We start from the raw sequence: 23,088 nt of genomic DNA, 5'->3' as shown, positions 1-23,088 counted from the left end.
AGGTTTTGGACCAATAGGTTCTATTCCTTATTATTTGGACCCAATTAGAACTAAAGGTTCTAATTGTTTTGGTTGGTTGTAAGAAAATTAGGACCACACACACGCCCAATCCTGTTGACCCTCTCTCTCTCTCATTCTCTCGATTTTTCTTCCATGTCCATACAATTGTACGGGCAAACCTTGAACCCTCCATTTCACGCACGGATTGAGCTCGTGGTTAGCATTATCATCTTCATCTCATCGTCACGCACTCATCTATACCATTTTTAGAATGTGAAGACCTTATTTTCCCGAGAACCCAGTTTTGGGTCACTGTTCATGCACTCGTGTTATCGAAGTTTTTAAGAGATTTAAAGCTACTAGTAAACTTTAGGACATCTTCACGAAGCTCAGAGAAGAAAAATGAAGTGAATTGGACATCAGGAAGTCGAGTTTGGCGAGTTTCAAGTTTGGCCGGATTATCAAGGTTCCTCCGTCGAAATCCCGTGGATTTCAAGCCTTGAAAGTGGTAAGGTTTTGTTCCTCTCGTCCTAAGCTACATTTTGGTACAAATTTCATGAAATTTGGTTGAGAAATGAGCGGGAAATGACGATTTGAAGTTTTCTAGTTTTTCGGCAACGACGTCGGTCACTGGAGTTCGAAGGTTGAAGACGACGGAATATTCCGTCAAGTTTGACAGAATATTCTGACGGCGTCAGGTTAGTTTTAACAGAATATGCTGCTTTTTGACGGAATATTCACTAATGCCGTTAAAGATTCTATTAGGCGTGCCAGGCACGTGGCCGCGCGTGGAGGCGCGTTTGGCCGTGCCCTTGCCGGTGCGTGGGGTATCGGAAATTTTTTCTAAAAATATGGGGGTGTTCCTGAGGTTGAGTAGGTCATGGTGGTATATTCAAATGCCCCATTTGAGCTTTGTATGAGAAGTTATTTCCTAGTTTTGTGTATGTGCTTTAAATAACGTTTATTCAGTTATTTCGCATATAGGTGAGACCTATCCTGAGGACGAGCACCATAAATCGAGGCTCGGGGGCTACGACCCTTCGACATATCAGTGAGTGGGCTTTTGAGTTTCTATATATACCTATATACTTGAGTTTTTCCCAGAAAATGAATTTGAATGATTATATGTTTTGAAATGCCATGCAAAGTATCTGCCTATTTTATTTATGCATTAGTAGTTGCATATAATTATGTTTGGTGCTGCAGACGCACATGTTAGTGCTAGGCAAGTTCATAAATTAAAGATGTGAGATTACTTCAGTTATGCGAGTTATGATGTGATGAAAGCTCATAAACTTGCACCCGGTGTTAGTGCTCCCGCCCAAAGTCAGGGTACAGTCCTTCACGTGATGTTCACCTTCCGCACCGTATGCTCACCTTGGATCCAAGTTAGGTGCACAGGCTTGTCGTACATACCACTTTAAGTGGTTCTGACTCATAGGTGACCCGTGATTATTCGCACAGCCTTCACGTGATCGTAGCACTAGAGCATATTTACTTTACACCTAGTCTTGTCGTATAGACCACTTTAGGTGGTTCTGACTCGTGTGCAGGATTTGATTTGATATGATTGAGATTGGTTATGAGCTATATATATATATATATATATATATATATATATATATATATATATATTCAGTCGTGCAGATTGAGTTAGAGGGATTTGGCTGATGCAATATTTGACATTGATATATTTTGCCTAGATTACTTATAACATTGCATTGAGATACTTTGGCATGGTATACTTTTATGGATTTTCATCTTGAGTATGATTTCTGTTATAGTATATATATTTTCTGGGAAATTATACAGGTTTTACGGCGAGGGGTTATAACTTTTGAGAAATGAAATGATTTGAAAATCTTTGTTTTTGCCCACTCACACTTTCTGTTTTGCGCCCCTCTAGGTTTTAGGTAGAAGTGCTTGGTGGATCACGAGGATTTCGGCGGGGGTTCTGACATAATATCATTAATGTAGGATCACCTTTAGGTGTTGAATAATTAGTACTTGTCCTGCTTGACTGCACTTAGGATATTTATGCTCTGGTTGTGTATTTCACACTTAATCTCGCACTAGCACTTTATCTTAGCTAGTACTCTAGTTGATTTGGTTTTTGTTTATTCGTAATTCCTTATATCTCTATTACTTCCGCACTATGCACATAGCTACGTCACCCTCACGTGACGGCCAACATGCCCTTATTTTGGTCGGAGTGTATCAGTTTTGGTGCATAGCTGCAAATATATTAAACAGTAGTGATACTACATAAATTTATATGTCATTCACACATACCTAAAGTTGTGTAAAATTCATTGTTGTTGCAGGCAAATCCTAGTTAGTAAATTTGCTTAAACATGCGTATTATGTACTATTCTCAATTACATGGCAATGCATGCATGCATTTTCAAAACCAACCATATAATTCGTATATTTTAAATTCAAACTTGTCAATATTTGAAAGAGAAGCATATAGCTAGACTAAGAGGCCGTTGATCATAGTATGTTATAAATATACAAGATGCAAGTTAACGTAAAAGTGCGTTTAACCTTAGGTTACTCTCATATACAGTTAACCCTAATCTTAAACGGGAACACCGGCGGAGCCACATTAAGGGCTACCCTGGGCTGTAGCCTAGGTAGCTTCCTGTAGAAAATAAAATTTTACATTTAGTGATTTTTGAATGTAGTCCACCATATATTTAGTCATTGATTCGAATTCTCTCAGTTTAATTATATAATACAGTTTACAAACCATTTTTTTTCTCATCGCTTCTTGTACATGTACAAGTTTGAATTTGTTTGAATAACGAAAATTTTTTACTCACCTTGTGAAAATTTTATTAAGCTAGTTGATACTGTAAAAAAATATAGTATCAAGTTTCTTTGTTTATAAAGATTTAAATCCTTAAGCTAGCTCACCCAGTGAAAATTTTCTAACTCCGCCATTGAACGGGAAAGACATGAGAAAGGCGTGAGATGTGCCTCCTTTTCTTCCGTTCTTCTTCACTTTCCAGAGCTACTGTGTTTTTGTCAAGGCATGGGATATGTCGCTTGAGATGAGGGGGTCCCTCGGGGAGCTGAGAGAGCAACTAGTAGTGGACAAAGAGGTAGGAAGGAGGGGCCGGGTGAGGTGGTTGTCACGGGAACTAGAAGGGATTAAGATTAACGCTGAGGCAACAAAAGCGCTTAAAGTCTCATGCTTTCCACATATTACTCTTGTCTTCTTTGCTACTTGCAAATATGTTAGTTTCTATCATGCATCACATCCATCCAGTAGTACTTGCTGTTCTTCGGGTGTCCTGGTAGACAGACAATGCCGTTTCTTGTAGGGAGTGGATTGTCTGCCCACCCATTTCCATACTCTTCATATCCCCTCCTGTTTTGTGTGATAACGGTTAAGCCACGTCAACATTTTATATTATTATTACTTTTTATTTTATTATTTTTATAAAAAAATAATATAAAATGTTGACGTGACTTAACCGTAACCACATAAATAGAAGGAGATAGGAAGAGTATGGAAATGGAAGGGCAGACAATCCATCTCCTTCTTGTAGACACCATAACCCTAATATGTGTACCTCTTCTGGCTTCTTTTATCTCGGGGGTTATGTTCGTACACACAATTGTTTTCGAATATATATAATTACAAATAAAATGAGGGAAGTAATTCTACAGTATTGATTTATACTTTTAACTGTCGGAGGGGATAAATCAAATGAAAAACAACATAGAAAATTAAATAGAGGTGTGTGAGTGGGAGAAAAAGAATATGTGGTTGTCATCTCTCTTAAATAAAAAAGCGCAGAGAATGTAAAAGAGAAAAAAGGTATTTAACATATTCCCTATGTTCTTTTTTTGTTATGTTCTATATTTAAATTCATAGACGATATCCAAAATAATTTTCCATGGATTTTTACCTTGCGTTCAAGGGTGCAACATAGGGAATTAGGGATGACAACGGAACGGATCGGGTTTGGAGCTATATAATGCATATGATTTATATTATTAATGATATAATGCATGTAACTACTGGCATGGACTTCCATATATAATAATGCATGGTTATTGATAACTCCTTTAACAAGATACTAAATATTTCAATTTTTTATTAAAAAATGAAAACGGGGCGGTTTTGTGTACGAGTTCCGGGCTAATCCCCCAATAACCATAACCAAACCAAAACAGAACAATTTACTTGATGTTTATCCATAACCATAACATATCCAAAATGTAGTCCCTAAAACTGCCATTGGGATTGGTTTCTTACGGGGATTGAGTTTGACAAATTAAATTGCCATTCCTACTCAACAATCCTTAAGTGGGTGGTCTAGGCTCTTCCATTGCACGTTTTTTAAAAGAAAAAATAATTTGGGCTCCAACTTTGAGTAACTTCAACTAAAGCGTTTCTCTAGACAACGCCAGTCAGCCATGCAACCACCACATAATTCTCGAAGAAAGAAGTCAATCTATGTGAAATTTTTTGGATCGCTCTTGTTTGCAGTTTTTATGTCAGAGACCCCAAATTATTGGCGAAAACTTACTTTAGTTAATGTAAATTATATTTTTTTTCAATTTTTTTAGTTAGAAATTAACTGAAGTGTTGAAAATACAATTTCAATTATGTAATGACTATGTTTTGGAATTTTGTTGATCTGCTGTCAATATTCAATGAATAGTGTAATCAATATTTGACCGATATATTACTATTGTTTATTTCATCAATTAAAACTTACAAAATTTTCATTTTAGTGAATTTCTCATGTTTCTTTCTGATTTCAGCTACTAATTTTGATTAAAACTATCAAGTCACACTGTATATGTTTTTGAGGTAACTTGTTTGATATTCATTGATGAGAAAGATGATTAAGTACATCAAGTCGGATAGTGCATTGATTTGAGTCTTGATAAAATTTTGTCCGAAATTTTAATACGGTGAAATTGTGACTACCGATGGCGTGCAATGCACGGAATTATAAAGGAGATATGACATTGAATACTGGAAGGAGCACATGCATGCCTTCCTAGTTCCTACCCGTCAAGGCATCAAGGCAACTCATCTTAACTCCATCTTTAGATCCACACAATTCCCACACTGTTTCCTCACTTCCTCCACCACTCCTACAGCTTTATTAGCTCGGTGGAAGACTCTGCAACCTTGGGAAACCCACAAGTAATTGACTTTAATGGTAAGAAGATTGTTTTTTAAAGTATAATTCTTTATTAATTCTTTGTCATTTCATATTTTACATAATATTTTATAATATTAGTATAAAAATTAATATTAAATTACGACGTGACAAAGAGTTTATAGAAAGTTTCATTTTTGAGAAAATTCCTTTAATATTACTCGTAAGTGTATTATAAAAAAATCAATTACAATGAACACGTAACTCAGTAATGTGAATTTTATATAAATAAATCCAACCGTTGTAAAAATCTGTTATATTCCTTCATGAAATCATTAATTTTTCAAACCACTCAATAATATGTATTATAAAAGAAAATTGGTATTACCCACCAAAATTCTTACTCGTTTAATTATTATTTGATGAATTGTTGGCAGCCCATCACGTGCTCCTATCTGAGGCAACATCTTCACTTCTAATTATCAAATTGAGCAAATTAAATAAAAATAACGATATGATTAAGTAAAAATATATGTTTGACAAAGAAAAAGTAAAAATATGTGAGTAAAAAACAAAAGTGTGAACATTTTCCAAAACAAATATTCATACTAACGAATAAAAAAGGCATGGGTTTGAGCTTTTGCCAAAGTTTAAAGGGCAAGGTATAACTTTTCTAATCGGAACTTTGCATACAATCAAAACAAACAATGGCCAAGCACATATTTGATCCTTGTTGGGGGAAAGAGAAATTATAAACAAATTTTACTAACTTTTCATCATTTGTGGTTTGAAATCATACTTGTTTTTCATTCTACATTTAACGGGAAGAGAACTATCTATGTGAGTCGAATCCGAAATCTCTAACTTACAAATTAAAAAAATACCACTAACTATAGTATTAAACTAACTATTATCTTATTCCTTTTCCTTATTTCTCATATTCATCATCTATAACTTATCTAAATGTTTTGAGGATAATCTGACAAATTGATTTTTAAGATAACACTCTTTTATCAAATCTTAGAATTTGACAATTCCTTCTGTTTGTTAGGAAAAAGTTCGAATTTCGCTCAAGAAAAAGTTAAATTTAAATAATTTTGTTTTTTCTAAATGAAAAGGAATTAATTTCAGAATTTTTGTGGGGTTCATGATATAAGTGGCAAAACATTATTAAAACATTTTTCTCTCATTAGAAGGTTTTCTTTATCTAAATTACCTATTAATAAAATCATTTTTGTAAAAAAAAGAAAAAGAATGAAATGATAATTTGCTATTTATTTTTCAGCAAAAAATATTATATACACTAAGGAGTAAAGGGTAGACTTAACCCCACAATATGCTAGCAAACCTAAGACCTCTTACTTAAAAGTGAAAAAAAAATATCAATAAACCGTAGTACGCTACAATTTAATCTTTTATAACAAAATAAAATCATAGACAGTAATATTATTTCCCACAAACCAAATCCACGTGTCGTCATAAGATATTTAATTTTTTTTAAAATAATAATAACACATCTTATCTCTCACATTTTTCCCAACTTTTCTTTTCTATATTTTTTTCCTTTTACTATTTTTACATCTACAGACGCATAGACACATAATGTGTGAGCTCTATCTAATTTTTTACACACAAAAGAAAAAGTAAAAGAGATCTTTTTTGGAATGAAAATAATACCTTTTTATAACATGTAACTAGTCGTCGAGCACACACTCTGTATGTGTGAACAATTTCATTTTATTTTTAGTTTTTTTATTAAAGAGTGTGATTAGTTTTTAAAATTTTAAAAAGAGTGAAAAAATGATGGTAAGACAATTTCTCTTAATAAGTGCATATTTTATCTTAATATTACATAATTACTGTTTTTTGTCCTCCTTATGTAAATATTGTGTATCAAAAGTAAGGGTAAAATAGGAAAAATAGGGATATGATTGTCATTTTGTCAAAGGATACAAAATTACTATTTTGCCCTCCTCATGTCAATATTATGTATTCAAAAGTGAGGGCAAAATTGAAAAAGTGAGGAAAACATGTTGACAAGGGCCCTTCTCTTAATAGAACTTTTGAGAAAATGACAATCATATCCCTATTTTTTCTATTTTACCCTCACTTTTGAAATACAATGTTTACATAAGAAGGACAAAACAGTAATTATATACCTTTTGGGAAAATAACAATCATATCCCTATTTTCCCTATTTTACCCTATATTAAGAAAAAAATATGCCCTTATTAAAAGAAGGGGAAACTTGATATAAGTCCAATTTTTTGAGTCAATAGTAGGAATAATCCAAGTTATTAAAATAAGTCAAATTCCTTAAATTTAATTATTTAATTATCAATAATTATCTCTTCAATGAAAAAATTTATTGTAAAAATCAAATTTCTTCCTAATTATCTCTTTGATTATTTCTTTTTATTTATTTTTTTGTTATTTCTTGTTCTTACTCTTGCTTTATCCTATTTATAGATTTTATTTTAATTTTTATAATCAACCTATATTACAGGTTAATTGTATTTATCTACCTATATGACATATTTTTTTCATAGTCAACCTGTCACCAATTAATGTGTCTTGCTTGTAGGTATATTATGTTTTTTCTACCTTTTAGTTAGGTTTCATATCTCACTTATAGGTATAATATACATTCATAAATTTGCTACTTGAGTTAGGGTAGAATGTTTTGCAGATAAATTTATGTTAGTATATTAGTTTTTTTGTTATAAGATATTAATTAGATATTTTGGAGTTGGAAAATGCATAATATTAAAAGATTTTAATTGATTTTTAATATTGTTTTTAAAACATTAAATGAGTATAAAAGAAATAAATACATATAATTAGATAATTGGATTCCCTCCTAAAAACACTCTATGATTTTGGACCTAGATCTAAAAGCCCCTTAAAAGAAACTGTCTTTGTCCCATACTTTTTTTTTTAAATTTTAAAAACTAATCACACTTCTTAATCAAAAACAAAAATAAAATGAAGATATCTCTTAATAGAATAGATTAAAATGGTTGAGAAAAAAAAACGAAGTAATTAAATGGCCATTTTCTTTGTGTCCTTCCTATTCTTGTTCTAGTTTTTGGTTTTATATAAAGCGAATAATTAAAGCGTCTCCTCTGCCGATCGCCATTGCAAGTAAACAGACCAAACTACCGCAAGCAAAGCGGCAAAAACCCAGATAAACGCACTGCCAAAACAGCATAAAACCCAACCCCCACAACCGGCCGGCCGACTTCAGCCGCACCTCCGACCTCAGCCTAACCTCCGCCCTCAGCTAAGCCCACAAAACCCACAAAGCCCCACAACCGAAAGACTCAATCTTTATTCGCATTTTGGATTTTTGGGCGATGCTTTGAATAAGTGAGGAGCTTCAGATACCCAGATGCAGAAGAAGAGGTGGGCAGCATTGTCCGCACTGAGGAAGGTGCTAACGTGCGCGATATGCTCAATAGCGCTAGTGGCTCTCTTCTCTGTCCATGTACTGGTCTTCCCTTCCTCAAGGGTCCATGACTTCTCTGACCCCTTCAAGCTCCCCACGGTAAATCATTCAATTTTATTATCTTTTTCTTTCGAATTCCTCTGCTTTTTGTATTTTTTTGAAGATTTTTTTCACACCCTTCTCCCAATCAGCGGGATTTGGATTTTGATCGTCGCTAAAAGTACGGTTGTGGTCTCTAAATATACAAAGAGGGTATGTTTGTGTATGTATTTATGGATCTTTGACTCATTATCTGAGTTGGGTTTTGTTTTTAGTTTAGTTTTGGTATGTATATTGGATTACGTGTGGATGTTCATTGACTGGGATTTGACTGACTCCCCATATGGGAAGTTTCTACCAAAACTGAAGTTGTTTCTAAAAAGGACAACAGAATTGAGTCTTTGTTGCATTTCAGTTTTGTTTTTGAGAAATATTTAGTTGGTTGATCTGAATTTGTGTGTGTTGTGTGTTTTTTTTGTTTACTGATTTTGTAGCAACATGATATTAAATATCAGAAGCTGAGCGCCGAGCAGAGCTGGACACTGGAGATCGCTCCGCCCCATCTGTTGAAAGCGCCTCTGCCTTCTAGCTCTCGCAAGGTTTTGTCTTTTGATCATTACTTTTATCGTTGATGATTTCCTTATGTACTCCATTTAATTGATGATATATAGGAAGAATTTTGAAAGTTTCAAATTCAAGTGTAATTAGGATTCGAGGAAATATAATTCTGAGAAACGAGGATCTAATGTGTTGATGCTGACTTTTGTTTGGAGGGAGAAAGAAAAAGAGAGGTTATATACCCTTTGGTTGGCACTTGGAAGTTTGGTCGAGTCTTATAGATTTAGATACACTTATTGATGGGAAAAAGTTATGCACCTTTCATGTTTTCACTTCTTTAGAATTGACAGTTGGAAGGTTCAAGTGGGATTTTGGAAACTGACAAGCTATGGAAACGTCCATCAAATCATGATTTTGTGCCATGCGTAGAGCCAAGTCCCAATTATACATGTAAGTTTCTGATTCAGTTCTATTGAGTAGCTATGACATATCGTTTGGTGTTTGCTAATAACCAATTTACTGTTGTTTATTCAGCTCCTACAGAGTCACGGGGTTACCTGCTAGTTCATACAAATGGTGGGCTCAACCAGATGCGTGCTGGGGTCTGTATACTCTTCCCTAAATTACTCACTCTATGAAATTTATTTTGATTAATCACAAAACTGAATATTTGTGTTGAATTTTGATCCATTCCAAATTTTGATTGTGGAATAAAAAGTTCTTTATATTGTTAGTCCGTTGATAGATTGTAAAAGAAGGGAAAATTGGAAACTTAAGTTCCATTTAGAGTGGCATATGTGACAGATAAGTGCTGCACTCGTTCTGTCACCATGTCGAAAACCTGCACGATTTAAGTGGCAGGAAATTTTGTAAATGCACAATTTTTACCATCATGGTTGTATCAAAGACATGACAGATGCTACTGTTCTATCTATCTACTTAGCTGATTGGTGTGTTTCACAAATCACGATGATAGAAACTTATGTAACTTTATATATATATATATATATATATATATATATATATTTATATATATTTATATTATCTACTATATGATAAATATCATCATCTGACTGTTGCACCGAGCTGATATGTGTCGTTACCGAATTTCAGATATGTGACATGGTAGCAGTAGCCCGTATCATAAATGCTACTCTTGTAATTCCGGAACTTGATAAACGGTCATTTTGGAATGACTCTAGGTAACACTCTCTATATTTTTATTTAATTTCTGAGTTATTCTTTCTTTTATTCTTAGCTTTGATGTCACTGATGCAAGAATTTGTTTCATATCTTTGGTACGCAGCATCTTCTCAGATGTTTTCGATGAAGATCATTTTATCAATGCTTTAGCTAATGATGTCAAAATTATAAAAAATCTTCCTAAGGAACTAGCTACTGGTATAAGAGCGGTTAAGCATTTTAGAAGCTGGTCTGGTATGGATTATTACCAAGATGAGATAGCTGGCCTCTGGGAAGAATACGAGGTGTGGTTTCTGGAACCTTGTGGTTTATGTGATCTATTGTGTTGTTTTTCCTTTGAATTAATCATCTGGATATACACATGGTTTTTCCCAAGGTTATTCGAGCTGCCAAATCTGATTCTCGCCTGGCAAATAACAACCTACCTCTAGATATACAGAAGCTTCGCTGCCGTGCTTGTTATGAAGCTTTACGTTTTGCACCTCAAATTGAAGCAATGGGAAAAGTAAATAGTCAGATCTAAATGCTCGTTTGATTTCTAGATTGCCTATGTAACGTTTTAGTCCTATTCCATGACTACTTAACAAATATTTTGTTTCATTAATGTTGTAGTTGTTAGTTGATCGAATGAGGTCGTTTGGTCCTTATATTGCTCTGCATTTACGATTTGAGGAGGACATGCTTGCCTTTAGTGGATGCACACAAGATTTATCTCCAGATGAAGCTGAGGAACTAAGGATAATTCGGTATGACATGCTTATATGCAAGATTTCAATCAATTTATGGATAGTCATTTAGCTCTTGTGATGCCTGACTTTTTTAGCTGGAACTTGTAGAGAGAATACCCCATACTGGAAAGAGAAGGAAATTGATTCCACAGAACAGAGATCCAAAGGGTATTGCCCTTTAACACCAAAGGAGGTTGGAATTTTTCTCACCTCTCTTGGGTACCCCTTGAACACACCTATATATCTTGCTGCTGGGAAGATATATGGGGGCGAGTCTCATATGGCTGCTCTGCGGTCCCGTTATCCAATACTGCTGAGCAAGGTATGATTGATGCTTTATGCTTTCTTTATTTAACTGAGCTCCAAGTGGAATATGTCAATATGATAAGACTTTTGGAATGTCTGGTTGGGCTTCAGTGAACATGGAGCATGTGATATTCATATTAAAGCGTGTAGATGGAAAATTATCAGGACTACTGAAAGAAAGTTTTACACGATTACCAAATATATTGGCCACATCATTAGTACTATTTTAAACTGACTGGAGCAATTCTCCTTGGGGCTCAAATTACTCACAATTATAATTTCCAATTGATGTGTATTTCACTGTGATCTGGCCATAAATATTTTTATTCAAAAAATCCGGGTACAAATTACTACAAAGAAAGGATTTACTGAAAGAAACTCTTATGGGTTGAAATATAGCCGAGTTTATGAATCTCAATCATTTTCTCTTTGTGTTATGCTTGTCATTCATCTATTACTAAGAGGTATTTAATGTACTATGTTGCTGGTGATGGGTACTGAGCTAACAGATGAAGAGACTCTGTGGTATTTTTCTTCTGCTACTATATTTTAATGGGTATAGTAATATTTTATTTTAAGGGAGAGAAGGTGAGATGCCCTTACATCAAATAGACCAGAGGTTTTATTTGGATAACTCGTGAAAAATCAAATCATCCATTGTAAGAGGATGGTTTCGGGTTGCTTAAAAAAAATCTGTTCTGATTATGTAATTCATTAATGTGGGGATTTTACTGGTCTTCACTTTCAGGAAACATTGGCATCTGCCGAGGAGCTTGAACCTTTTACCAATCATGCATCTCAAATGGCTGCGCTTGACTACATTGTTTCAGTTGAAAGTGATGTATTTATACCTTCATACTCTGGAAACATGGCGAGAGCAGTCGAAGGTCATCGTCGATTTCTTGGACACAGGAAAACAATATCTCCTGACAGGCAAGGCGATTTCTTTTCTGAATTTTATGCAGATTTGATTACTCGTGATACAATTTTATGATCATAAACAAAACTGCAAATTGAATCTGTTTCTGTGCTGTTCAGAAAAGCCCTTGTTCGCCTGATTGACAAACTTGAGCAGGGCACTCTGAAAGAGGGCAAAAACCTATCAAATAGAGTTATTGAAATGCACAAGAAACGGTATGATATTTCTCCCCCAAAAACTTTGAAGTTCCATGAGAATGCCAAACCAAATTAACCAATACCATTTCTGGTTATTGTGTACACAAATATTAATTTCTTGTTTTCTCAAATTTATTGAATGGCCGGTAAGCCGATTATTTCATAATTGACCGTCTTTGAATCTGGATCAACAGGCAAGGCTCTGCGCGGAAGAGAAAGGGTCCCATTTCAGGAACTAAGGGCACGGAAAGGTTTCGTTCAGAAGAACCCTTTTATGTGAACCCTTTACCAGATTGCTTGTGTAAGAAGGAATTCCCGATACGAGCAACTCTCTAATCGTCTCAGATAGTGAAATGGTTAATCTTGAGAAAAGATTCCTGTGCTGGAAGGCTGGTGAGACGATCATTCTTTGCAGTTTATTGGAAGTTTACAAACTGGTGTTTCACTTGTACGCACAGGGACGCAGAGTGTGTGTATATCCTGAGTTTAGGTAGCTGGTGGGTATGGGGGCGGTATATCATAGTGTTGATGAAGAGCAAACTGCTAGAGTAGGGTATGCAGGTGAGGGAACGAGATGCCGGGGACGTGGCCTTCCATTTATGACCAAGGCAATATTTGTTGTGAGCTTTGCGAAGTTGGCCTGGTTTCTACATTTTCTGGAATTAGAGAAAAATGATTCATTGGGGATACGAAAATAGTTAAATTGTTTGTTTCCAAAAGTTAGAGGCACTCTTCCATGTACTCATAGTCATAATCGATGCAATATAAGTTATGGATTTTGTTTGTTCTCTATGTTACATTTACATTTCCTCTATTTAGCTTAGTAGTGGAAGCCATCACAAGATGCACTGACATACAATGGGGATGCCGAGGCGGTAGAATGGTGGTATCTCAAGTTTATTACATCTTAATATTATGTTTGAAACATGTGATAACTATTTTGTTTTTAAGTTTATTAGGAGAAATGTTAAAGAAATAAGAGAACATTAAAGTATTTGTCCCTGGACTTTCGATCCTTAAACTAAATATTATATGTGAGTATTGATCTTTAGGCTTATCACAATATAGACTGTGGAGCGACGATTCTTTTGGATAACACCATTAGAACTTCTGTCGCATAAGGGATGAGAGTTCTAACTGTGTTATTCGAAATGATCATTGCAAACGTTGTGAAATGAATACTCAGTTTTTAATTCAATATCAAAACTCCAATCAGGTCAAAATTCATGGACCACTGTTCTAATTCAGACATAAATATGTAAGAGTGAAAATAAAATCTTCAAAGCGATTGAAAATAAAAGGTTAGCGTCAAAAACTCCGAAACAAAATAAAAAGTTAAACGTTTAATACCTCATATACCGTGCAAAGCGGCAAAAACCCACAAAGCACACGCAAAGCGGCATAAATCCATTCACAAACGCCCGAGATCAGGCCAACCGATTCAGCTCAGCGCCAAAACCCGCGAACCCACCAAAACCAACAACCCAAAGCCGCAATCTTTACTCGCATTCCCGTCATCTGGATTTGCAGTGGGGCCTCTGGATGAGTGAGCTTCAGATACTCAGATGCAGAGGAGGAGCTGGAGAACATTGGCGACAGTGAGGAAGGTGCTAACGTGCGCCGTATGCTCAATTGCGCTAGTGGCTCTCTTCTCTTTCTCCAAAGTCCCCAACTTCTCCGACCCCGTCAAGCTCCCCACGGTAATCCCCTAATCCGACCCATCTCTCTTTTCTCACTCGTTTGTTCTTTTCAGAAAATGCAAATGTAAAATCTTTCAATTTTTCGATTATTTTCTTGAAGCTTTTGTATTTTTTACAATTTGGTTTTAGCCTTTTCGATGATAGTAATGTTGAGTTTTTTAATTATGAAAAATGCTGTAGATTATTATTATTTTTATTTTTTATTTTTTGGTGCTATGTATGCAGCTGTGAGTATTTGATTACTGTTGGGTTTGTTCTTTTACAAGTGTGTTTGTTTCCGAAAAAGTATAAAATGACCAATTACGTATATGATTGATGATTTCTTTATGTACTCCATTTGAATGTTGATATTGTGACAACCAAGGAAAACTAAAGAAGAAGAATTTGAATGCATCAACTTCATGGTTGGCGTTATTATGATTCAACGGAATAAGATGCTACAAAACACAATATCTTTGGACGAAAATGAGAAAAGAAACACAACAGGTCTGAATCTTGTAGATACATTTGTTGATGTGACAAAGTTATGCATCTTTCATGTTTTCACTCCTTTAGACTTGACAGTTGGATGATACCAGTTGGATATTGGATGACAAGCTATGGAAGATTCCACCGAGTCCCGATTTTATGCAATGTATAGAGCCAAGTCCCAACTATACACGTAAGTTGCTGGTAGTGTTTTATTGTGTGGTGATAACATAATGACATACCGTTGGTGTTCCTAATTTCCATTGTACTGTTGTTTATTCAGCTCCTGCGGAGTCACGGGGCTACTTTCAAGTGCGCACAAATGGTGGTCTCAATCAGATGCGTGCAGGGGTAAGTAAACACTCTTTCTCAAATGTCTTGTGTTGAATTTTGATCCTGTCCAAAATTTGATTTTGAAATGTGTTTAGCAAAAGTTCGTTTATGTTAAGCCCTTGAGGTTAGCCCAAGCGGTGAGACCGTGAGAGAAGGTGGGTTAATGGGTTAGGATTATGGATAGATCCAGGGTTTGTTTCCCTCCAATGTAATTAAAAAGAGAGTTTATATATATATAGATTCTAATCCCTCACGTATTACTATTGTGAAACAATAATCTGATTCTAATCTGTCACATATGGGATCTCAAGTTGTATTTGTTCCCGCATAAAGTTTTGGGATAGGCCTTTATCCTTCTTTCTTTCCATTACTAAATACGGCATTTAAGCTTTGAGAGTTCTCTCCCGTTAATTTTATCTAGTTGCATATGCACATATTAATTGGTTACTGCAATTTATATAGTTACTAAAGTAAATGGAGTTCATGGGTGCACAATTTTGACTTGGCTGTGCCTGCCTGGATGTTGTAGGGTTTGGTCTGTACCTATGTAATATTAAAAAACCTGCACGATTTAAGTGATCAAAACTGTAGAACTGCATAATTTTTACCATCATGGTAGGCTACGTGGCATCACGCTACAAATCTATTTAGTACCCGTTTGACCCTGATTATATGATGGCTGATTAGTTTGTTTCACAATGGTAGACACAAAAGCCGTAGAATATTTTGCTTGGCTCTATGTACATGATAATTTTATGAATATCATCATCTGAGTTTTGAATGGTGCTGAAATGTGTCATCCATGAATTCCAGATATGTGACATGGTAGCTGTAGCCCGTATCATAAATGCCACTCTTTTAATTCCAGAACTTGATCAACGGTCATTTTGGAAAGACTCTAGGTAACAGTCACTTGTTTTACACTATGAGAATTCTGTTTTATTCTTAGCTATTACATCATTGATGCAAGAATTCTTTCATGTGTATGTTGCGCAGCAACTTCTCAAATGTATTTGATGAAGATCATTTTATCAATGCTCTAGCTAATGACGTTAAAATTGTAAGAAAGCTTCCTAAGGAACTTGCTTCTGGTCCCAGAGCACTTAAGCTTTTCAGAAGCTGGGGCGGTATGTATTATTACCAAGATGAGATTGCTAGTCTCTAGGAATTATACGAGGTGTGCTTTCTGGAACACTCTGGTTTATGCAAGGTATTTTATATATTCTTTTTTGAACTCATAAAATCATATTGTTAAACAATTTATCCTTTTTCGAAGGTTATTCGAGCTTCCAAAGCTGATGCTCGCTTAGTAAACAACAACCTACCTCTAGATATACAGAAACTTCACTGTTGTGCTTTTTATGAAGCTCCGCATTTTACACCTGAAATTGAAGCCATGGGAAAAGTAAATACTTAGATCTAAATGCTTGTTTTGATTTCTGGAATGCCTATTGTGACTTTTTCGTCCTATTCCATCTATTAAAAAAACAATTATTTGTTTCGTTAATGTTGAAGTTGTTAGTTGATCGGATGAGGTCATTTGGCCCCTATATTGCCCTTCATTTACGATTTGAGAAGGACATGCTTGCCTTTAGTGGATGCACGCAGGATTTAACTCCATCTGAAGCTGATGAACTAAGGATCATTCGGTATGAAATACTTATATTGCAATAAATTCTGTCACATTGGTTAATCCTTGAGCATTTGTGATGCCTGTTTTATTTGGAACATGTAGGGAGAACACAAAAACCTGGAGAAATAAGGAAATTAATCCCATAGAACAGAGATCCAGAGGGTATTTCCCTTAACTCCCAGGGAGACTGGAATTTTTCTCAGTACTCTTGGGTACCCACCAAACACACCTATCTACATTGCTGCTGGAAAGATGTATGACGATTCTCATATGGCTGATCTACTATCCCGTTTTCCAATACTGAAGAGCAAGGTATAATTGATGTTTATAATTGATCTTTTCCATTTAGTTAAATAACTGAGCTCTGAATGGAATATGTTGAAACTTTTGGAATGTCCATGGTTGGCCTTGAAGTTAACATTGAATAATATGACATTCAAATATACATAGAGTATAGATAGAAATGTATCACGACTGCTGTAGCAAGGGAGCTCTGCACATTATTTGATCCAATATGTTGGCCAGATGCATTATTACTATTTTGAACTAATGGGACTACTACTCTTCTTGGGGGCTCACATCACTCAAAATTATAATCTCAGACAGAATGTTATCTTGTGCATTTCACTGTCATCTGGCCATATGTTTTGTTTCTTTTAAATCTGGGTACGAAGAAAGATTCCTTTATGGCTGTACATCATTAAAACAATCAAGAGCTTATGATTTATGACATAGCCAAATTAGGATTTTATTCATGAAGTTTGAGAGGACTTCGAGATTACGATTTATTGGTGTGAACAATGGTGGCAAACCTGCTGATATAAGCAGGGCGGATTATCAGAGATAATATATATATTAAGAGTCATTGGATTACCATGCACAACTGATAAATTTCTTTTAGAAATGTAGAAAATGACATCAGACCAGCAAGTCTCTCAGATGATAGTAAGGTACTTGTCAATCACCAATAGACGGGGATGTAAATTTTAGCTAAAAGTCATTTATAAGTTTCAACGTTATCCTTTCAAAATTCAAACCTATCTTTTGTTTGTCGAAGGCAGGAACCATGTTTCTGAAAAAAAGAAAGAAAGAAAGAAATTGTGGTGTGTGGTCTTGCTGAGTTTATATACAATCGTAATTGATCATTCCTTTGTGTTGTGCTGGTTATTCATCTATAACTAAGAAGCATTTGAGTTTGTTTTTTTTTTTTTACTGTTATGGGTCTGTATGATTGGCTAACAGATGCAGAAAGTGGGTGGGTGTAGGACTAGAATAGGTCAAGGGCCCATTTCCTCCAATGTAACTAAGAAAAAGATCGCAAGGAAGTCCAAATCAAAATCTATCTTTCTGTTCAATTTATCTTAAGAGGGTGGTTTTGGGGTACTTGCAAAATTTTTGTTTCGAATATATCTGGGGATGGACGGGGATGTCTGAAATCCAAACACATGGATTGTAATGCTCGTTTATCCATTACTGGGGTTCACTTTCAGGAAGCATTGGCATCAATTGAGGAGCTTGAACCTTTTACCAATCATGCGTCTCAAATGGCTGCGCTTGACTACATTGTTTCAGTTGAAAGTGATGTATTTATACCTACATACCTCGGACACATGGCGGCTGCAGTTGAAGGTCACCGTCGCTTTCTTGGACACAGGAAAACAATATCTCCTGATAGGCAAGGCGATTTCTTTTTTGAATGATATGTTTTGAACCACTCCAAACACCATGCTCTGACCATATATGCCGCAAACTGAATTGGTTTCTATGTTTCTGTGTGTGTATCAGAAAAGCCCTTGTTTCGCTGTTTGACCAATTTGAGCAGGGAAGTCTTGAGGAAGGCAAAACCTTATCAAATAGAGTTGTTCAAATGCAAAGGAAACGGTAAGTGATTTCTCACCTAAAGCTTTGAAGTTCTGTGATAATCACTTTCCCAACCAATATCATTTCTGGTTATTGTGAATTATAACATATTCACAAGTAAATTTTTTTCTCAAATGTACTGCATGATGGGTAATTTCTTAACTGTAGGTGGTGGTGGTTTACGCAGGCAAGGCTCCCCACGGAAGAGAAGAGGTCCCCTTGCAGGACTTAGGGGGAAGGATAAGTTTCGTTCAGAAGAACCATTTTACGAGAACCCCTTACTAGATTGTTTGTGTAGAAAAGAATTCCCAGTGCAAAGAAGTCGCTAATCATCTCATATATTTCAAAATGACAAAATGGGTCTTATAACGAAAAGGTTCCTGCACCGGCAGGGTGGTGACACAGCCATTCGTTGCAAGCAATTTATTGTAACTTAACAAGTTTGTGTTTCCGTTGTGCGCTTAGGGACAGCGAAGCGCATGTATATCCTGAGTTTAGATGGCTGGTGGTGATATGTTATAGTGTTGATGAAGAGCAAAATGCAAGAGGTATGCAGGTCAGGGAATGGATCGCTGCAAAGAGGACGTTCCTTTTACGATCAAGGCCTATTTACGTGCTTTCCAAAGTTTCCAGAATTAGATATAGAATGATTCGTCGGGGATACGAAAATACATCGTTTGTTTGTTTCCGAAGTAACAAGCACCCTTCGTGTATTCATAGTCATTTGATGCCATAAAAGTGAAAAAAAATTAGGTTCTATCTCTGTTATTGTCTGCATTTCCAAAGTCACGTGGCGAGAAAGAAAGAGCTAAGAGCTAAGTGCATACATCCATGAAAGAAAAGTATTTTTGCCGAGCCGAGGCCATAAATGGTCGAATTACGAGACCATAAATTATTCATAGAAATTACCATATGTACCTTGTAGTAGCATAATTCAAAGAAGCTTCTCTGTGCGGTATTGCCAATCTACTTATTATAACCACGTGACGGTGTTACAGGGTCACAAAAAGCTTTCTCGTTTGGAATTGTTTAGTCTTTACTTTAGACCACGGGTTTTTACCATCGGTATTGATCCCCCAGAATCTGCGTCGGACTTAAAGATAGGATAACACAGTATCATAAACCACACGTAAGACTGTAAACACAGTACAGGGGCCCACGCTGATATATCCTCTCCCTCCCCAGTCGGCACTTTCTCCCACACTTGAGCAAAACTTAAGACAGACAGTGATTCTCAGTTTCCCAGGACAGACAGTAATCAGCACGGCGGCAATGGCGGTGTCCTTCCTCTCAACTGTCCCTTCATTTCTTCCACTTCCTCCTGCCACTCTCAACGCCCCGAAATATCCCATTCTTTCTGTAAGTTTCCTTTTGCCTTTTGATTTTGCGGAATAACTTACGTGCATTGAGAAGCCAAGGTCGCGGTGTTCCAAACTAATAACTACGCGGTTTTATACACGCAAGTTAAAACGCCCTTGTGTTTCGGTTGCAAGTAAGGTTCTCCCGATATAGGTAGTGATTTTAGCCTTATGTAATAAAGTTGTCTGAAATGGAATTTCAGGTTAAAATACACTGTAACAAAATTGAAGCTGATGCTGCTACTGAGAACAGATTTCACAGGAGGGACATTCTCAAATGCGTTGGCGCCACCATTGGCGTCGTAAGAGCTTTCTCCTCATCACTGTTATTATTACTAGCCTCTCGGCCTGCGCAGCTTTTTTGGATTCTTTTTCTCAAGTGCGGCAAATGCCTAGGACTAGTAACGAGAGAAACATGACTTTTATTTTAAGTTTGGTTTGGTTTGGTTAGATTATCGTTACCCTTGTTTCTAATTTTCTTCTTCTTCTTTCAACGTTTTAATCAAGTAATCACATTTGGCGGTGTTTCTAAAGAGTTAACCACAAGCGCATTGTGTTTTATACATCGAGAAGAAACAATGTGTCGTGTCAACGTTGTTGAATTGAACTGAAGAGTTAAATAGAGTTAATTTTGCAACGGATACTAGTTTTACTGAAGAAACTTAAATTAGAGTGAATTGATGATGAGTTTCTGCCGGTTGTAATGTCGTTTTAGGAAATGCTAAGAAGCTCAGGAACATTTGTTCAAGTAGCCGAGGCTGCTGATCTGATACAGCGCAGACAGCGTTCTGAATTTCTTTGTAAGTTTTTGTTCGGATTCTTCATTTCGAGGCTAGACTAGATTCATCCACAATCTGCTGATCTTGATTCTTATTCACTTGCAAACAGCAAGTATCAAGGACACCCTCTTTAAAGCTATAAAGGTATATCTTTGTTTACGTAATTCATCACATTTTCAACTTCATGAGCCAATAACATTTTCATTCGCCTCTTCGTTTCAGGAAAATCGGGAACTTATCCCATCCTTACAAACTTTGGCACTGAATGATGCCGTCACTTATGATAAGGTCAGGCGAAAAGCTTTACCCTGTGAAATACTGTAGATTGCCATCATATTTTCTTGGTTTGGTTGAGTAATTACTGAGGGAGGGAAGTAAAATGCTTACAAATTTGTGATCAATATTTTAGGCTTCAAAATCGGGGGGCCCGAATGGATCGATCAGATTCAGGTAAATATTACGCATACGATTTTCTTTAATATGGTTTTTGTTTCTTAAGCAGAGGAAAATGTATAGCCTTAAGCCCTTAGTCCTCCTGTAATCTATATCAGAAAAGAATCAGAAACATATGCTTTTTCAAAAACAACTTAATGAAAGTTTTGGATGTTTGATTTTATGGTCTTTCATTTTACTAGTTTCTCTGCCTACCGGGTGCAATGAATCGCGAGTTCTGATATCATTCGAGTATTAGGAATTAATAGAAAAGGAATCAGCGTGAACTTCGCACACTTGTGTTGCAGTTTCAGTTTCTTGCTTTTTATCCTCTCTCTGCAATTTGGTTATAAGTCCTTGTACAAAAGCTACTTTCACTTCCTTCTCCAATTTTTCTTGCATGAAGCTCAGAGATAAGCAGACCTGAAAATAAGGGGCTTGCTGCTGCTTTGAATTTAATAGAAGAAGCAAAGAAGGAAATCGATTCTAATTCGAAGGGTGGACCCATTTCCTATGCTGATCTGATCCAGTTAGCAGGTTGTGCATCTTAAAATTACAATATTTGAACGAATCATATGAATGGCAATCGGCATTGAGTGACGTATAGGTGTTGTTTGATAAACTGGTAGTATGTCTATAATTCAGTTTCGCTCGTTCTATGCAGCACAAAGTGCTACTAAGCAAACTTTTCTCGCTGCTGCAATTCGCAAATGCGGAGGGAACGAAGAGAAGGGAAATTTATTATACACCGCATATGGTTCGAATGGTCAGGTTTGTTCTCCATTTGTCTTGATCCATACAGATACACCGGGACCATTATGGTTCTTGACAATGTTGATTTAGACTTTCGTATGGATCTTTGTATGCTCGGTGTTGAAGTTCTTTATCTATTCACGTAATTATGAAATGAAGTTATTTCATTAGCGGGGTAGATGGACCGAATGGTTGGAATGAAATCAACATGAAAACGCGGAAGTCTTTCTTTTTCTTTCTGTGCTTTGCTTATGACAGATCTATACACATAATTAGCTGCATTGCTTTTTCGCGTTAAAGGAAAATTATCAGTTAAGGAATGTAACTCATACAGCCATTGTTGTGCCCACAGTGGGGCTTGTTTGAGAGGAATTTTGGAAGAACAGATACGGAGGAGCCAGATCCAGAAGGAAGAGTCCCCCAGTGGGACAAAGCAAGTGTCCAGGAATCAAAAGCCAAGTTCTCTGCCCTTGGCTTCGGCCCCCGCCAGGTTCTACTTCATCACTTCTACAACTGCAGTTGCATTTTAGGATCTTTCTTCTTCACCAAGTTAAACACTGCACTGGCAAAAAGAAACAGATTTTCGGCCCAAGAAAATCGCTTCATGATTATTGATTCTGGCACATTATTGTTTGGTTTGGCCAGCTAGCTGTTATGTCTGCATTCTTGGGTCCTGATCAAATAGCCACAGAAACCCTATTAGCCGCTGATCCGGAAGTTTTTCCGTGGGTTCAGAAATACCAACGCAGCCGCGAAACAGTATCAGAAACAGATTATGAGGTCTGTGTCTGCCCTCGGTTTGTTAGTTATTCTTTACCTTGTTAACATGTCAGTTCTTATTGTTGGTTGCAAAATTGAATCTGTTTTCAGGTTGATATGATAACTACTTTCACAAAACTGAGTACTTTGGGCCAACAAATCAATTATGAAGCCTACACATATCCAGTACAAAAGGTTGATTTCAGCAAACTCAAATTGTAGAGAGAGAGAGAGAGAGAGAGAGAGAGAGAGAGAGAGAGAGAGTGAGAGAGAGAGTACTATTAATGTAATGTAGTTTTTGGGTGAAGAAACAAAAGCTACAGTGAGTATTTTTTTCATCTTTGTTTTCGTTTTGCTTCTCTTCAAAACTGCGTCCTTGTAATGTTGCGTTTGTGAAAACTTGTTTTACTGTTTCTTTAGACGATAATTCACGACGTTCTTCATAACAAGCGATAATTCACAACGTCCCCCAACCACACTGAGGCT

At 36.1% G+C, this 23,088-nt stretch overlaps 2 protein-coding genes, 1 long non-coding RNA gene and 1 pseudogene across 4 annotated transcripts; all 4 read left to right on the top strand.

Moving 5' to 3' along the window:
* Window positions 1-384: 384 nt before the first annotated feature.
* On the top strand, window positions 385-1,193 carry LOC139192068 (uncharacterized). Its single transcript, XR_011575864.1, has 3 exons — window positions 385-508; window positions 608-698; window positions 985-1,193. It is a non-coding gene; the product is annotated as an uncharacterized lncRNA (long non-coding RNA).
* A 7,008-nt stretch (window positions 1,194-8,201) lies between these two features.
* On the top strand, window positions 8,202-13,310 carry LOC103436350 (O-fucosyltransferase 7-like). 2 transcript variants are annotated; one of them, XM_008374770.4, is made up of 12 exons: window positions 8,202-8,676; window positions 9,111-9,215; window positions 9,525-9,624; window positions 9,709-9,776; window positions 10,288-10,376; window positions 10,481-10,661; window positions 10,754-10,882; window positions 10,990-11,123; window positions 11,214-11,427; window positions 12,160-12,344; window positions 12,450-12,545; window positions 12,722-13,310. In XM_008374770.4, exons 1-12 carry the CDS (start codon window positions 8,521-8,523, stop codon window positions 12,861-12,863), a joined length of 1,599 nt encoding a protein of 532 aa, XP_008372992.1. In that variant the 5' UTR covers window positions 8,202-8,520; the 3' UTR covers window positions 12,864-13,310. The 2 variants fall into 2 exon arrangements, with proteins under 2 accessions (XP_008372992.1, XP_008372993.1); XM_008374771.4 differs by having other exon boundaries at window positions 8,257-8,676; window positions 9,132-9,215.
* A 782-nt stretch (window positions 13,311-14,092) lies between these two features.
* Window positions 14,093-19,280, top strand: LOC103436351 (O-fucosyltransferase 7-like; annotated as a pseudogene).
* A 3-nt stretch (window positions 19,281-19,283) lies between these two features.
* On the top strand, window positions 19,284-23,029 carry LOC103436352 (thylakoid lumenal 29 kDa protein, chloroplastic). Its single transcript, XM_008374772.4, has 11 exons — window positions 19,284-19,880; window positions 20,083-20,181; window positions 20,595-20,679; window positions 20,768-20,802; window positions 20,881-20,946; window positions 21,068-21,108; window positions 21,497-21,627; window positions 21,755-21,861; window positions 22,196-22,333; window positions 22,489-22,623; window positions 22,714-23,029. Exons 1-11 carry the CDS (start codon window positions 19,794-19,796, stop codon window positions 22,822-22,824), a joined length of 1,035 nt encoding a protein of 344 aa, XP_008372994.1. The 5' UTR covers window positions 19,284-19,793; the 3' UTR covers window positions 22,825-23,029.
* The last annotated feature ends 59 nt before the right edge of the window (window positions 23,030-23,088 follow it).

The sequence above is a fragment of the Malus domestica genome, chromosome 15, assembly GCF_042453785.1.
Source record: "Malus domestica chromosome 15, GDT2T_hap1".
NCBI classification, from domain to species: Eukaryota; Viridiplantae; Streptophyta; class Magnoliopsida; order Rosales; family Rosaceae; genus Malus; species Malus domestica.
The sequence above is the reverse complement of the archived record's forward strand: the minus strand, read 5'-3'. Positions and strand labels throughout refer to the sequence as shown.